Raw genomic sequence first — 16,036 nt, forward strand, 5'->3', positions numbered from 1 at the left:
TAAAGTTATTGATAGATTGCCTTTGGAAGACATAGGTGACTAAATTATATATCAAACTCAACTGTAACTCACCATTGTATAAATCATAACAAACTATTCAACAATAAGTTTATTAATAACTTACTTCAATAACACACACCTTAGAATTGCTTGCAATGATGCTAATATGTACAATATACAGACTTTACATATCACAGATTAAAGGGGACACAATTCAAATCAAGGGGAAGCGAGGGTTTAAATGCTAACCATGTAAATACTTTCCTTTAAGCTCTGTTAAGACAATTACTGTGAAATAAAAATGGTTTGTCATGAGGAATTTTCACCTCAAAACAACATACATGAAATGGTAAAATTCTTAGGTAACTAAATAGCAGAAAGAATTTTGAATAAGCAAGAAATTTGTGAGCATTGGCTCACTAGTAATATCCCCCCCACCTTTCATCCACAATATAAAAAAAATAATCGAAGTCCTCGGTAAACAGGCAGTTGTTGTCAATTTTTTTCCGAAAATGGATACCACTATATGGCATACATACAAGAAGAATGTGTTAAAATCTCAGTAGTTGCTGAGAAAACTTTGACAGAAAAAAAGTGTTATGACCACACATAGAAAAAATGGATAAGAGTAAAGCAGTACACACTTCTCCTACTGTGCAGGGTACAACTACACCTGAAACTGACTTATTATGTATATATTTCATCAGACCATATCTGTATTGGCATATAGAAAATTAAAGTAAAGAAAGAACTCATTCAATTATGTATGATCTTATCTGATTTTTGCAATATGTGTATGAAACATACACAAACAAAAATTATGTCTATTTTTTCTTGTTGCAGTGACCTTAAAAAAATTTAAAAGATGTAGTTCATGTTTATAGCTATTGCTTTCATTTCCTTCAAAGATCAAGTTCATCTTATTATTTTTCTTCTTGCAAAATTTAAAAACAATATAAATCTTCAGCATTAATGCTTTCAATTGAGTACTAAGTATTTCATCAATTAAAAATCTAACTACAGTAAATGAAGCTTAAAAGAATAACCAGTCTTTTGGATACAAAACTGAATTCAATTTAGAAGTATCAGGCTTAACAGTAGACCAATCAAAATCTAAATAAATGATTTTTTTAAATCAAGTTGTAACACTATGCAACAACCATTAAATTTACTATTAGTACAAATGTGTGAGTGTCAGTGATATTATGACAATTCAAAATCTTCTTGAAAAGTAATTAGTACCAAAAAGTACATGAAATTCCATTGAGAGAGTTTCTCTTTCAGTACTAGCATTTAGGCACATAGAACTTTAATTTCTTAATAGTTCTTAGTTCTGAGATTCTAACAATGGACAATGGTTCTCTATCTAAAAACTATCTTCTTCTAATATTATTCTTACTGATATATATGTAGCAGATTATATTATTATTAAATAAATAAAACTACATATTTACATTTGTTCATATATAAATAGATATAGATGGATTGCTATGGAGTATACTGTATATTTCATTTGATATTTAGTCATTGCACAGTGACAGGTTACTAGTTTATCAATTTACCACAATAAAGAGAAACAAAACTTCTTAACCTGAATTCATTATATGTTCTGGGATGAGAGCCACAAAACTTAAAAATACTTTTCAGAGAATATTCTCAACTTCCATGGCAACTCCAATCAAAGTCTTTGAAATTGATGATGTCACAGTTGAGAATTTTCTAAGACTTATATAATTCTTCCAAGCCTTGTAGCACTGGGCCTGTATACTGGAGAATCAAAATCCAATGTGTATATTTATGATGGTAATTAATGTGTTTTCTACAATGCACAATAATTGTGTTCAACTTTAAACTGGTCTGTATATTGGCTAAAATAAAAAGTGTGCTTTTAACCATTTATTCACAAGACAATCACATTAATTGCTATACCATTATCACAATGACTTCTGAAATACCAGTATACTTGACTAGATTAATCTATTTTTTTTTCATTTTTCATGTTTCAGTCTATTAATGAAATAAGAAAATGTGTTAATTGATTGCTTGAACCTGATATGAAATGAAAAGTGGTAGATAGGAAAATTTAAAACTTCCTATCAAATTTTAATTTTATTCGATCTAGACCGAAAAACATTGTTTGCTTGGTAAGTTTTTCTGCCATAGGGAAGTGTTTGAATTTTTATGGATTGGTTCCTAACAGCCGTAAATAAAGTTTTAAGAGTGTTTTAAAAGCATTTGTGTATAAGTAAAAAAGGGGAGAAAAACTGAACACCACCATTATTAAATAACCAAGTTCATTCATTCATAATGAGCTTATAAAAAGTAAAAGAAACACTGATATATAATTAATGGCATGAATTTTAAACACTCTGTAACAAAGATATAAATCATCAAGCACTATATCGGACTTCTGATAACAAATAACAAAACCTTAACAATACAAACAGTATTACTGTGTCTAAAGAATGTAACAACTGAGTGACAAGATCACCAGAAAAGTAACTCTGAAGAACACCATGAATTATTTTCTAAACTCTGCAGGAAAATTATAACAGCACAGAGTTCATCTTTCTTCTTCAAATTTTGTTATGATACCATCTAAAGCAACATTATCAAAGGTAAATTATAATGAAACCAGGAAGTGATATTTTAGTAACTTGACAGATATTTGCAGAGAAATTAGGCCATATTCCTCTTGTATTGTTTCTTAATGCATAAAATATACTAAAATGTGTCTAGACATGCACAAGTAGATGAAACTGCCCACTAATGACATCCCATGGATTTTGACATACCAAACAGAAGTCTGAAGTCCTACAAGACCCAAATTTTTTGACACACTAAAACTGTTTTCAGGGCTGGTAACAAAAATGAAAAAAATGATGTTGGATTTCCATATTGGATGACTTATACAAAATTGTACCTTTCTCAAAACACACTTGTTATCATAACTATATAAAAGTGATTTTCTTTAAGCAGTTAAATATATACTAAACCCAAGTACTTTCCCACAGTTTTACAAGACTCACAAAACACAATTTTGCCTCCATATAATGCTGGAATATATAAATAAAGTGTAAAGTGTCTGCTAAAAAATGCATTGAACAAGAAAATCATTCATAAAAGCTTAAAATACACACACCCACACATGTACAGCAAATACCAGGAAAAAAATACTGAATGTAACATCATTTGAGGATACTAGATGTGTGGGTAAAAACAATATCTAGGTTTAATGGTACCTGTGAAATGTCTATATTCTATTGAAGTATTAGACATTTGAGGAATTTTACAAATGATGAAATCTATGAAGCAGGATCATTTTACCGAACCTTGAAATATTGGGGTCTGCAAACTAAAATCCTTCAACTGTAAGACACGATGAAACATATCAAGAACAATGACAGTTATTAAATACATGCAAAAATATTAACATAATTCTAAACCTTACAAGCCCCTGTTCTCTATGACTAAAATGCTCAACCAAGCTTGCAAATAGCAAAATCATATGAATGAATAGACTTCTGAAATGAAAATTCAGCAAACTTACAAAAATGGACAAAAACCAACATACTTTTTGCAGAAACAACATTAAATGCTTTTTTTTACCATACAGACAATAAAACTCAATTCAACCTAACAGTACTGTGAAAAAATTTCCATAGTATACCTATTTTCATTTTCTTTGTTGTTTACAAAAAATGACACAAATACTTGATGTTTTTACTTAACAGACAAATCTTGAAGTCATATAAAATTCACCAATTAAAAAGAAGGACAACTTGAAATGTGGCATCTCCTTGCCATGTCAAAAGTTGACAATGACTTTATTGCTATTTTTGACAGATAGAGGAATGCAGTAGCGACTTTGTATCCACTTTTGCAATTTTGTTTGAAAGGGAGAGACAAAAACCAATGAAGTGTTCTGAAAACAAGAGGCTGCCAGGAGCCTGAATCACTCACCTGGTTAAATTTTGCCTTTCAAGGGCAATAAATTACACAAGAAGTTGTCCAACAATTTTGACTCAAGAAAACTTTAATAGGACTTATCATAACGATCATTTCAGCAAATGAAAGTCTAAATCTACCATAGTTTTCAAGATATTGGCTGAAAACTGTAAAAAAAACCCTGTCATTTTCCCCTGTCAAGGGCAATAACTCTTATAAGAAGGCATCTGACAAATTTTATGCCAGAAGACTTTTGTAGTCCTAAAAATAAGGATTGTTTCAGCTATTGAAAGAATTTGAATAAACTTGATGGTTTTGGAGATATATGCAAAAAACTACTGTCTGACCCCTATGTTCTATTTTTAGTAACAGCAGCCATGTTTTTCAAAAAAAGATCAAAAAACCCCACATCAGTTCTATGCAGGATACCCCAAAGAACACTCATACTGAGTTTTGTTTCAATTGGTAAAATAGTGTCAGAGGAGAAGATTTTTGAAAGAAATAACATTAAAAATAGCAAAAAACTTTAAAAAAGGGCAATAACTCCAACATGGCTTAATAGATTAAAATGAAAATTTTACCACAGATTGATCTCATCATGCTGAAAACTTTTACCCATGTCAGAATTTGGCTAAACCTAACGGTATTGGAGATATATGTAAAAAACTTCTGTCTGACCCCTATGTTCTATTTTAAGTAATGGCGGCCATGTTTTTGGACAAATTAAAAATCCCACAACAGTTCTATACAGGATACCCCAAGGAACATTCATATCAAGTTTGGTTCTAATCAGTCAAGTAGTTTCAGAGGAGAAGAGTTTTGTATAATTGTTAACGACCACGATGGATGCAAAGTGATGGCAATAGCTCATATGGCCTTTGGCAAGGTGAGCTAAAAAGAAAATTAATACATTTACCCATGATTGAAATTTTCCTTCACAGTACATTTTTGTATTATATTCATAATTCTCAAGAAATTATTCAAACTTGCACAACCAGTACACAAAGTACTTAATAAACAAGAATGCCCTATTTAAATGATTAAGCTTCTGAGTCATCTACTGCTCCATCATCCTCTTGTCCTACATTTAAATCTTTAACATTTTGTGTTATTTGTGTCTCTACATTGTTAAAATCCTCTACAGCATCATCATCTTCTTCAGCAGCAGTAAGAACCAAGTATTTTCCATCAGGAGAAAGTGGAAGTTTGTTAAGTTCATCATCTGAATCAGCATCTTCAAGATTTTGTATATTTTGTAACAAAATGTTCTTTTCTTGGGCTTTAACTTTCTTGATCTTGTCCACAGCTTTCTTCTCCTGCAAGTAAATAAATGGTAAATGTGGGTAAATATACCATACAATTTTACCATTGTAACACAATACACATTCATGATATTTATCTCTCTTGACATATATTTTATTTGTCACAGAAATGACTGTGCCTGGAACAGTGAGTATCTGCTTTCATTGAAAATTAGTCAACATTTCTTCTGGGACAATTTGTTTGCCTAAAAATCTGATATTTTCCATATAATGACACTATGGTAAAAAAAGGTCAGCATATTTATACATGGTCACAAATAAAGTCTTGACATGCTGAGACAAAAAACAGAATATCTAAATGAGAAAATTCAAACACTGGACACACTTACATGTAAAAAGACTAGAGGCTCAAGAGAGCCTGAATCGCTCACATGCTTAACCATTTGCTCAGACCCATCGAAATTTTTTTAAGCACATCTGACATTCGGTCAGACACAAGGTGATGACTTGTCTGACCGAACGACAATTTGTCTGACCGAAAAAACTCTGAACAATTTATCAACACGCTAACATTTTTGATGGGGGGTGGGAATATCCAAGTACATTTTATTATCAAGCTGATTTTAAAACTACTGGGTATGGGCTCTTGAATTTGTTAATTTGTCACCATTATTCATTTTGGCTAGAGTGTATCTGATGAGTCTTCATAAACGAAACATGTGTACTTTGTTTTGAGTTCTTTGTATTATATATTGTGGATTTTTTAAATTTGAAATAAAGTATTGTTATTAAATTATAAAATCTATTCTCAATCTCTGGCATAAAACATAATCATTTCAAAATTCAACATTTCATCTTGATAGTCAAAACATTCACTGTCTTCATAATCATCATCATTGTCAAATGAAAATTTGTTTTATCAGATGTTCAATTATTAATCTTTATCAATTTCGATGTAAAAGAAATATACTTTATTATTTTTTTCATTATTATTTTGACAATATAATAACAGCATGTTTCACATGTAAACGAGTAGCGAGACAACGGAAGGGACGATATATCAAAGGACGAAATGATGTGTAGCGAATGAACCGGAAGTTACATATTATTATTTACAATCAAATTGATTGACTATCTCGCTAGACTGTAGACTAATTCACGTAATTATTAAAACGTTCTAGTTTTATTATTCACAAAAACCACTTCAGTTTTGAGAAAATCTTCTTTAACGTAAGAAAAAAACATCGGACACCCGGGCCGACAAGCAACGTGTATTTACCGGACCCGGGACAATTTTACCGGACAGGTCCGATGGTCCGGCAGGTTTCGATGGGTCTGTTTGCTTATTTGAAAAACTTGAGGAATGAGACAGGCTAAGTTAAAATCAACTAAATTGTCAAATGCAAGAAATGCTTTTCATAGCATTTTCATTACCTGAACCAGAATTTTGCTAAAGGCAACAATTTTTGAATTTTTTTTCAAAACCTGTCTTATGACCCCCTAAGTTCCATTTTTAGTATAGGCAGCCATATCTATTCATTAATTAAAAATCACTACAATCATTTTGAGCACAATGCACTAAACAACTATTATGCTTATTTTCATTCAATGATCTTAAATGGTTTTAGAGAAGATTTTCAAAGTTGTACATGTGAAAAAAAACAAAAAAAAACAACAAAACTGTAAAGGGTCTTAACTCCTACATTAGTCAATGAATGGTTTTGAAAATTTCGGCATAGGTCCTTCTCATGATGCTTAACAATTTTACCCTATGCCAGAAATTTGCTAAATGCATGAATCAACAATCCCAACTGTCAATTTGTGTGGGATACCCTAAGGAACATATATGTCAACTTCCACTGAATTCTGTGCAATGGATTTTGAGAAGATTTTCAAAGTTGCACATGCGAAAAATGCGTAAAAAACTGTTTCAAGGTCTGTAACTCCTACATCAGTTGACCAATCGTTTTGAAAATTTTGGCATAGGTCCATCTCATGATGCTGAACAATATTACTCCAGCAAGAAATTTGCTAAAGGCAATGGTTTTTGAGTTATTTGCAAAAAACTGCCGTCTGACCCCTATGTTCTATTTTTAGTAACGGCGGCCATGTTTTTTCATGGATCAAAAATTTCAACAATCATTTTGTGCAGAACACCCTAAGGAACAATCATGCCAAGTTTAAAACCTGTCAATTCAGTAGTTTCAGAAGAGAAGATTTTTAAAAATTTGTCCATGACAACGACGACGGATGCCAAGTGATGGCATAAGCTCACTTGGCCTTCAGCAAGGTGAGCTAAAAAAAAATGGCAATATGGAAACTACTGATGTTAGAAAACCTTAAGGTATAAGATAGTACCTTTAGAACAAAATCTGCAAGCATTTAATATAAAATATTTTTTTTATATTTATATAATTCATTGAATTTAAGTAGTTTTGAGGAACTGACCCATCACTACAAAAAAACTCCACTTAATGTCTTGAAATATGTAAGTTCTATGAAGTTCAAGTGATATATTATGTCTTCTTATTTTGATTTAAATCTTTAACAGGTAGGTGGATATGGATATAATTTAGAAGAATAAAATTGCTACATTTTGATCAATGTTCTTATTGCTACATTGTGTTTATAAAAAATCAACATTTCTGTTGTCATAATTTTATATAGGTAGTATTTAGTTAAGACTTGTTAATATATAATATGTAGCAGTATATACATTTTTTGTATTGTATAAAGCTTATAATAGTACAAGTAGCAAAAAAACAGAGAAGAAACAATCATGCGATAGATCCAGGTACTAGCATGTAAGTTAACTTTTAGAAAAAAAAATGCTGCATACAAAAATTGACTCCAATATTATTGAGCATTGTCAAGTTAAAACCTACTGATGGTAGCCAATCTAATCAAATTTTGGTTAAAATTACATTGGTATAGACAGGTAATGGGTTTACCCAGGTTAAAAATACACTTAAACTGATATAAAGGGACTTTGAAAGTATTTGGTCTACACAGGTTTTGGTTTATTCAGAGTTCAGTTTAGACAGATTACACTGTATTATTTACTGCATAAATGATACAGTTCATGTATTTATATATAGTATTATTGGTTAAGGTTTTCCATATTGGCTGAGTTATTGATCCAAGGCTAATCATATTGGACTGAGGCGTAGCCAAAGTCCAATATTGCTACCCAAGGACCAATAACTCAGCCAATATGGACAACCTAACATAATTATACCTTTATTGACTAACTAGGCCAATATGGATTTTAACCAGGCAAATATGACATATTGGACAGATTAATCCTGTATTGGATGGCTAAATCCTGTATTGGTCTGCTATCTAAGATCAAGTTTTTGAGAAAAAAAAACAATAAGATTTCAATTTTTGCCTCAAACTTTTATTTTGAACCCTTTGGACCTTGACATGGACCAATTAACACTGGACCCCAAAAAAACTAAAATAAATAAACCCTATTAGATTCAATATATGGAAGAACCCAAAGGAATGTTTTTCTTTGTTTTTAGTTTTTCTGAAATCAAACAAAGTTTCATTTTTGGACCCAACTTTGGACAAATTAAAATAACCAAAATGCAGCATTGTAAAGAACCATACAAAATGTGGATTTTTCCCAAATTCCTAAAACCCTCAAAACAATCCTTAACCTTCTTCCACATTGTCAGAGAGATCCCTACATTTATACTCAAATCACTGTCTAGGAAACCAAATGTATATTACGCCAAAGTCCGTCCTTTAAACCTGTTAGATCTGAACCTCTTCACGGTGAGAATCGGAAATTTATACACATCCCATTTTCCAACAAAGGAATAGATGCTCTTAACATCAGCAATATTCTTCATCGTAAAGCGGTAGTTTCCAAAATTTCACCATATTTCAAAAATCAATCTGTTCCTATAGTCTCTTACAGCTACACTAAGATAATAAGTAGTAAAAAGACATTGCAGAATCTAAACATTAAGGAATACTTAAAATCCCCTCTGACATGTGACTGTGCTTCTTTTTTTAATAACAGTCCTTCTGGCCATGTCATCACTGGACATTTGAATATCATTGAGAATGAACTCCTCAGTTTCTCATGGTCCAAAATTCGGAGAATCACAGCGCCTTAATTGGAAACTTAATTTCAAAACTATAATGGATGCCAGATCATGGATAAAGAGAGAGACAAGGACCAAGAATCAGAAATCGAGTCCTTGTCAGATTGGATACGTGCCATCTAATCGTTGGTACGGAATCGTATTGACAATCTCCAGAAATGTGTCGATAAAAGACCCAAGTCCGAATTCAACGATCCTGAGGCAATTGAACGATACATGAGAAATGTGTCATCAAAATGTGTGGACAAAGTTTCGAACAACATTGTATTTGTTTGTAAAGCGCATTACTTCAGTTGCCTTATTACAGAATTAGGCAATGATAGTAACATTCCAGGTTGTGCCACATACAAATGTACTACTTCTAAAAAGAAAGATGAAATTCTAAACAACTAGAAGTCCTTCATGTCTTTTCTCAACATCGAAACAAAATTTGAGGACTTACCTTACTTGTATTGGATTCCCAAACTCCTTAAGAATCCATACAAAGAAAGGTATATAACTGGATCTTCATCTTGCTCCACGAAGAAGATGTCAGTTCATCTTACAAAGATATTGTCTGCAGTTAAGAATGGACAGCAATCTTATTAAAATACCTCCTACTCTCGTAGCGGCATTAATCATATGTGGACACATTCTAAAGACTAACTTCAAAACCTAAAATCCTGCAGTTTTTCGGAAATTATTTCTCTCCAATTTTTTTACTTCTCAACTCTTCACACTACATTACCACATGAAAAATCGAAATCTCGTAAATCTTTAACTATTTCAAAATTTATGTTGTCCTCGGTTACAAATCCACATACTTTTCTAAAACATCGTAGAAGGCAAAGTGTGCTACACAGAAAAGCAGGTTTGCGATATGCTTGATTTCCTTATTGATAACATATTTGTCACATTTGGAGGAGCTATTTTATTCAACAACAAATTGGCATTCCAAAGGGCACTAACTGTACTCCTATCCTGGTCGATTTGTTTTTATATTCATATGAGACTGAATTCCTTAAGAACCTTGTAAAGAATAAAAATTTAAAAGATGCTAAATCATATAACTTTACATAAAGATATATTGATGATGTATTGTCCATCAACGTACCTTCTTTTGGTAAATGGTTACCGTCAATATATCCATCAGAGCTCGAGATATTGGAGACTCCCGAAACAGCCTGTTCTGCATCTTTTTTTTACCTACATCTCGAATTCGACAACAGTGGTCAACTCGCACTAAGATTTATGATAAAAGAGACGACTTTAATTTTAATAAAATTTCCTTTTCTGTGCAGCTATATCCCTGCATATGGTGTTTATATTTCATAATTGATTCGCTACGCTAGAGCAAGTACTAACTACTCGGATTTCCTTGAACGTCATAAATATCCGCGTAACAGACTCCTGAATCAAGGATATGAAGAAATGCGTCTTAAAAAGTCTCTTACCAAATTATTTTTTAGAAATCAGTCCTCAGTTTCTTCTTAAACAATGAGTAATGATTGTTGTTTTTTAATCATCACTATCGTCATGCCGCAATGGGAGAGGGGAAGTTTAGCGCCCTGTAAAACCTAGATTTAACCCACCATTTCGTTTGAAGTGCCTGTACCAAGTCAGGACCATTGCGGTACCAACTGCTCCGGTGGTGTAATGTCAATTTTGCTAGATTTATATTGTACTCAGTTTCTTCTAAAATAATGAGTAATGATTGTTTTTTGTAAATTGTTCTTTGTGCTAATTTTTCGATTTTAACGCAATAGCATGCAAATGCTGTTTAATCACCACTGGTATATTCACGCCGCAATGAAAGAGGGGGGTTTAGTGCGCTGTAAAACCTTTATTTTACCCACCATTTCGTTTGAAATCGCAGTACTGAGTCAGGACCATTGCGGCATCAGCTGCTCCGTTGGTAAAATATCTATTTTTTCACATTTATTTTGGACTTGACTTGATAAGGGATCGAGTTATTGTTCGGTAATTTTGTTATTATCCTTATTCCTCAAATGAATTTAAATATAGTTTAAATATAAATTTAAACTCAGACTTTTGACCAAAGTCTTCAAATACGTTTTTGAGTTTTGGTCTTTCACCTAGGTTCTAAACCAGATGAATCAAATAACCTTCATATTTATATACGTACAACCAAATAAAGGCAAAAAGGAAATATTTGATTTAAAGTGATTTTGTGGGGTTTAACAGGAAGTTGTTTTGATATAAATTTGGTTTGATCTGTTATCATATGACTTAAATGTAAGACAGTACGCATTGATATGGATGTCGTTTTGAGAAATTTCTTACCTTTAAGTTTGTTTTTCTGTTTGTCCTGTTTGTGTCAAACAAATGGATATTTATGGGGAAGAGAGAATAGCAACAAGCAGTTAGAAACCCTAGTTAACAGATGGGACAACAAGAAATACAGAGGTATGTCTATTCAGCGTTCTCCATTTCATGGATATGTGTTTATCTTAACTACATATGTTTCTTTTAATCCTTTCATTGACTTTTTATATTAACGATTTTAATTTGTTAAATGACAAAATAAATTATCACTAACACACTTCGTCATTTTTATTTATATCGTGATGTGAGAGTACAGCTGTACTACATTACTTCCACACATATTACGTTACGGTTAGATAAGCTTGTTCAAATACATTTAAAAAGATAAACATTGCAAAGTAACTTCCGGATAAATTTGTGGATTTTCAATTATGGTGAAAATGGTTTGCATTGTTGAATTTATTTATTTTATTTTGATTTTAAATTGATTTTTTTTTATATTTTTCTTCAGAAATAAGATTAACTTCAATGTACATAAGAGAGTTATGATTACTATGCATTACAATTTTACCTTGTAATATATTTTTTGTAACTAGAAGGATGAACTTCAAAGTATTGAGCTTATTGCAGCACTACCAAACATGATGTTACTATCAAAATTAAAATATATTTAAAAATGGTAAAATAAATTTGAAATTAAGGGGTGAAAATACAAATATATAAATACAAGTATAAGATTAGAAATTAAGAATGCAATTCTAATCATGGAATAAAAGCTAATTTTCAATAAGTTTGGTCTATATCATTATACATCCGTTATTACGTTACATACATTTTGATGTAGACTGTGGTGAAGTAAGGAAGTATGGTGAATACACAAAGGATGGAGTGTACAGGATATGGATGAACTCAACCTATAGTTTTGAGGTAAACTGAACATATAAGTATGAAGGGATAAAAAAACCGCTGTCTCATTCTAATTGTAACTAGACATTGAGTTTTATTTTTCTCGTAAAAAAACAAATCAGACAGACAAATTAGGCTGGACAGCGTCTGACATCATTGAGTACTTTTATTGATTCAGTTTTTGTTGTTGTATTTCCCTAATTTAACTTAATATCAAAGTGTATCAAAGCACAGGTTACCAATAGTAGAGATAAAACAATAAAATAAACATCAACCTACGCTTTTTCTTTCTTTTTTCTTAATAACATTTTTTCTTTGTTAAATAAAGGAAGTTTTTTTTTTCATCAAAAATGCAAATATTTACTGCTTACAAATGTAACAAATTCTTCATTCCAGATCTACTGCATTCACAACGTTAACAACTCTTATAATGTAATCTTGAGAAGAATGGACCCGCAAATAAGCTTCAGCCAGGGATGGCAGTCTTATGTCTCTGGATTTGGTAACAGTCAAAGTGATTACTGGATAGGGTTAAACCAAATATACTATCTCACAAATATTCAGAGTAAGTTGAACCGTAACCTGTAAGAAAGAAAGATTCAAATATTTTCGAAGAGTCTCAATAGTCAAACAAATATTGCAGTTGTGAACTTAAGACTAAGTTTTCGGTAAGTTATTTAACATTGCGCATGTCAATATTAACCAATGATATGTAGCGCTCGATTAAGAAAGTATATTTTCTTCTTCATTTTATTAATTCGTGGATTCATCCGTGTGTGATAATATTTACTACCAGTATGACCTTGACTTTTTCATTACAGGAAATACGATTTTGACAATTAATCTTCAAGACTGGGCGGGAAACAACAAAAACGCTCGATACAGTCATTTTCAATTAATAGACTCAACAAGCTACACACTAAGAATTGGTGGTTACTCTGGTGACGCTGGTGACTCGATGTCCCATAATGATAACATGGCATTTGCAACACAAGATAAACCTGACCGGAATTACTGTGCTGTTCATCAACAGGGAGGATGGTGGTTCAATTACTGTACATACGCCTTCCTTACCGGCAAATATTACTATGGTGGACCCTATACACCCAGTGGTAGTTACTTTGATGGAATTTACTGGTATTCCTGGGGAGGATATAGTTATTCCATGAAGTTCGCGCAAATGATGGTGTCTAACAATTAGATAAACATATGAACAGAAGGGATGTAAATTGGTATAATTTAACATTTGTTGTATCATTTTATCGACCTAGTTTCTTTATGTATCATTTTGACACTCTCAGAATAATGCTTTATGTATTTACATGATAATGCGACATTTCGGCCTGCTGCTCCAGATGAGATTATTGAGATTTTGTTACACAATTCATACGCTTTGCTAAAAACTAATTTTCTTGATAGGGCTTTAAGGCTCAGTGGCTTACAAAAAGGCAACTTGGACAAGGTTATGTTGTGAATGAATAGAGGTTGTTAATTCAAGAAAGTCCATAACCTCATTGACCGATATGAAGTACTCGTTACCAATTTCATTAAAAAACATTCATCTATCCAAATGTTCAGATTTCCTCATTCATTTAACTGGACCTTCAACGAGTAGCACGAATGATGTATTGTAAGAATTTTTATATATATGGGGCTGCATTCAAAACCAAACACCGATTCGAATTTAGTTTGTTACCTCCTTGTGCATCGATGTGACGGATAGTAATCCGAATTTTCTACTATTCATTTAAAACTTGTAATAGTGTAGAAAATAGTTAAGCGTCTTAATGTATTTATGTGTAAAATGTTTTACTGAAAGATCTTGGTCTTTACTCTATTAAAATCATCTCCAATGCTGTTGAATGGGAGTTACTACCGATTCTCATGAATTCCAAGAGTTAACGTGTCGAGACTTAAAGGACATATTGTCCACCCTTCCGGCTAACCTTAGTTCGACTTCAGTTTTAATTGGGTTCGTAGTGTTCGTTTCTGTGGATACGTTTGTTTAATGTGACCTGCGTTCTTGGCTTTGTTTTGTCCATGGATTTTCCCTCTGGTATTCAATACGCTTGCAATTTAAGAGAAGCGCAACTGTACAGAGACAAATATTTTTCACGTAAAATTAATGTTAATCGAGCTTCACATGATATTAACGTGAAATTCACTTAATACGAATTTCACGTGAAGGCTCATTCACCTGAATTTTACGTGAACTCTGTCACAAAGTTTATTTGCTTAATGCAGGTAAAAATCATCTGAAATTCGTGTGAAATCATCATGTGAAATAATTTTGCATGTGTAGCGTTAACAAACAAATTGGTTTGTAAAATCTAGCGGCGTAGTTCGATAACTACCGAAATCACGCGATACTACTTTGTGTATAGCTAAGTATAGTTAATAAACAATATTCTTTGAAATTATAGACTTGTGTATAAATTTGTAAAAAGATACAAGTGCGTAAATGATAAATAATGTATTAAATGAATGTTTTTGCTTATTGTTTTTAATTGAAAAATTAAAAATGAATAACGTTCATTTTCATGTAATGGCAACCAGAGATGTGTCGCATGCACACATATCAATTGTGTTCATCATAAAATTTTTAAACCTTTCAAGGAAGAGTTCATATAAATCCTTCGAAATGTCACAAACAAGCATTAAAATAGAAAGTAAGGGGTTTGAAGGCCACATTTAATCAAATATTAATCACAATTGCCTTGAATTGGTCGAAGAAATGGTGTCGTTTCCATTTCTAGAACTTCTTTACAATATAAATGTCTCTATCTTAAACAGAAACTTCATCATTTATGTTTGAAATAACAGTTACAATATTTAGAAATGGGAAATCAATGTGATCAGTGTCTTTGAATGCAGAGGGTTTATGTTAAAGTCTCTGTTAAAAGTAATTACTTTTATTTCAAATCTTGTTTCGAGCAGCGTGGTAAAGCGGAATTTTGATGTCTTGCTATTCTCTAACTCGAATAATTCTGCGCCCTATATCGGCCACTGGCCATACAAGGTAGCGATCGATAGTGAGCGGAATATAACGACTGCATTATTCGGATTAGCTAATCTATTTAATAACAGGTATATGGGTATTCTTAATTCTCTTAGTTATAATATTCCTAACACTGGAAAAAAATTTGTAAATTTAAAATTTAAATGTGTGCATGTACAATAGGAAATTAAGAACAAAATGGAGTAAAAATTTTGACTTTGATATTTTAAGTGTATGTTTGTATCCTTTTCTCAATTTCATCTCTAAATGCACATTTTTTTAATGATTTATATATATATATCTTCTTTACACTTTTAATTAGTTTTACCATATTTAAAAGTTACAAAATAAGAAATTTCCTCTTTTTATGCACGCTGCTTGTGTCTAAAAGCAGCAAAGAAGTTCGAGAAAAGTCATATTTTGTAAATAGGATAAGAAGAATTAAAACCGTTTTTCTATCTTTGAAATGTCAAAATGAGGACAATTTCTGACACTAAATTATGTGACTAAGAACTTTCAAAAATACTCAAACTTGACGC

At 31.8% G+C, this 16,036-nt stretch overlaps 2 protein-coding genes across 2 annotated transcripts in view; both read left to right on the forward strand.

The window, feature by feature from the left end:
* Nucleotides 1-16,036, forward strand: part of LOC148627227 (uncharacterized) — a 61,970-nt gene that overhangs the window by 34,603 nt on the left and 11,331 nt on the right. The window lies entirely within an intron of this gene.
* Nucleotides 11,492-14,916, forward strand: LOC148627229 (fibrinogen-like protein 1). Its single transcript, XM_088569954.1, has 4 exons — nt 11,492-11,734; nt 12,438-12,520; nt 12,896-13,064; nt 13,321-14,916. Exons 1-4 carry the CDS (start codon nt 11,584-11,586, stop codon nt 13,698-13,700), a joined length of 783 nt encoding a protein of 260 aa, XP_088426080.1. The 5' UTR covers nt 11,492-11,583; the 3' UTR covers nt 13,701-14,916.

Source organism: Perna viridis, chromosome 1 (genome assembly GCF_037379345.1).
Source record: "Perna viridis isolate PV_CMFRI_1.1 ecotype Kerala chromosome 1, ASM3737934v1, whole genome shotgun sequence".
In the NCBI taxonomy this organism is placed as follows: Eukaryota; Metazoa; Mollusca; class Bivalvia; order Mytilida; family Mytilidae; genus Perna; species Perna viridis.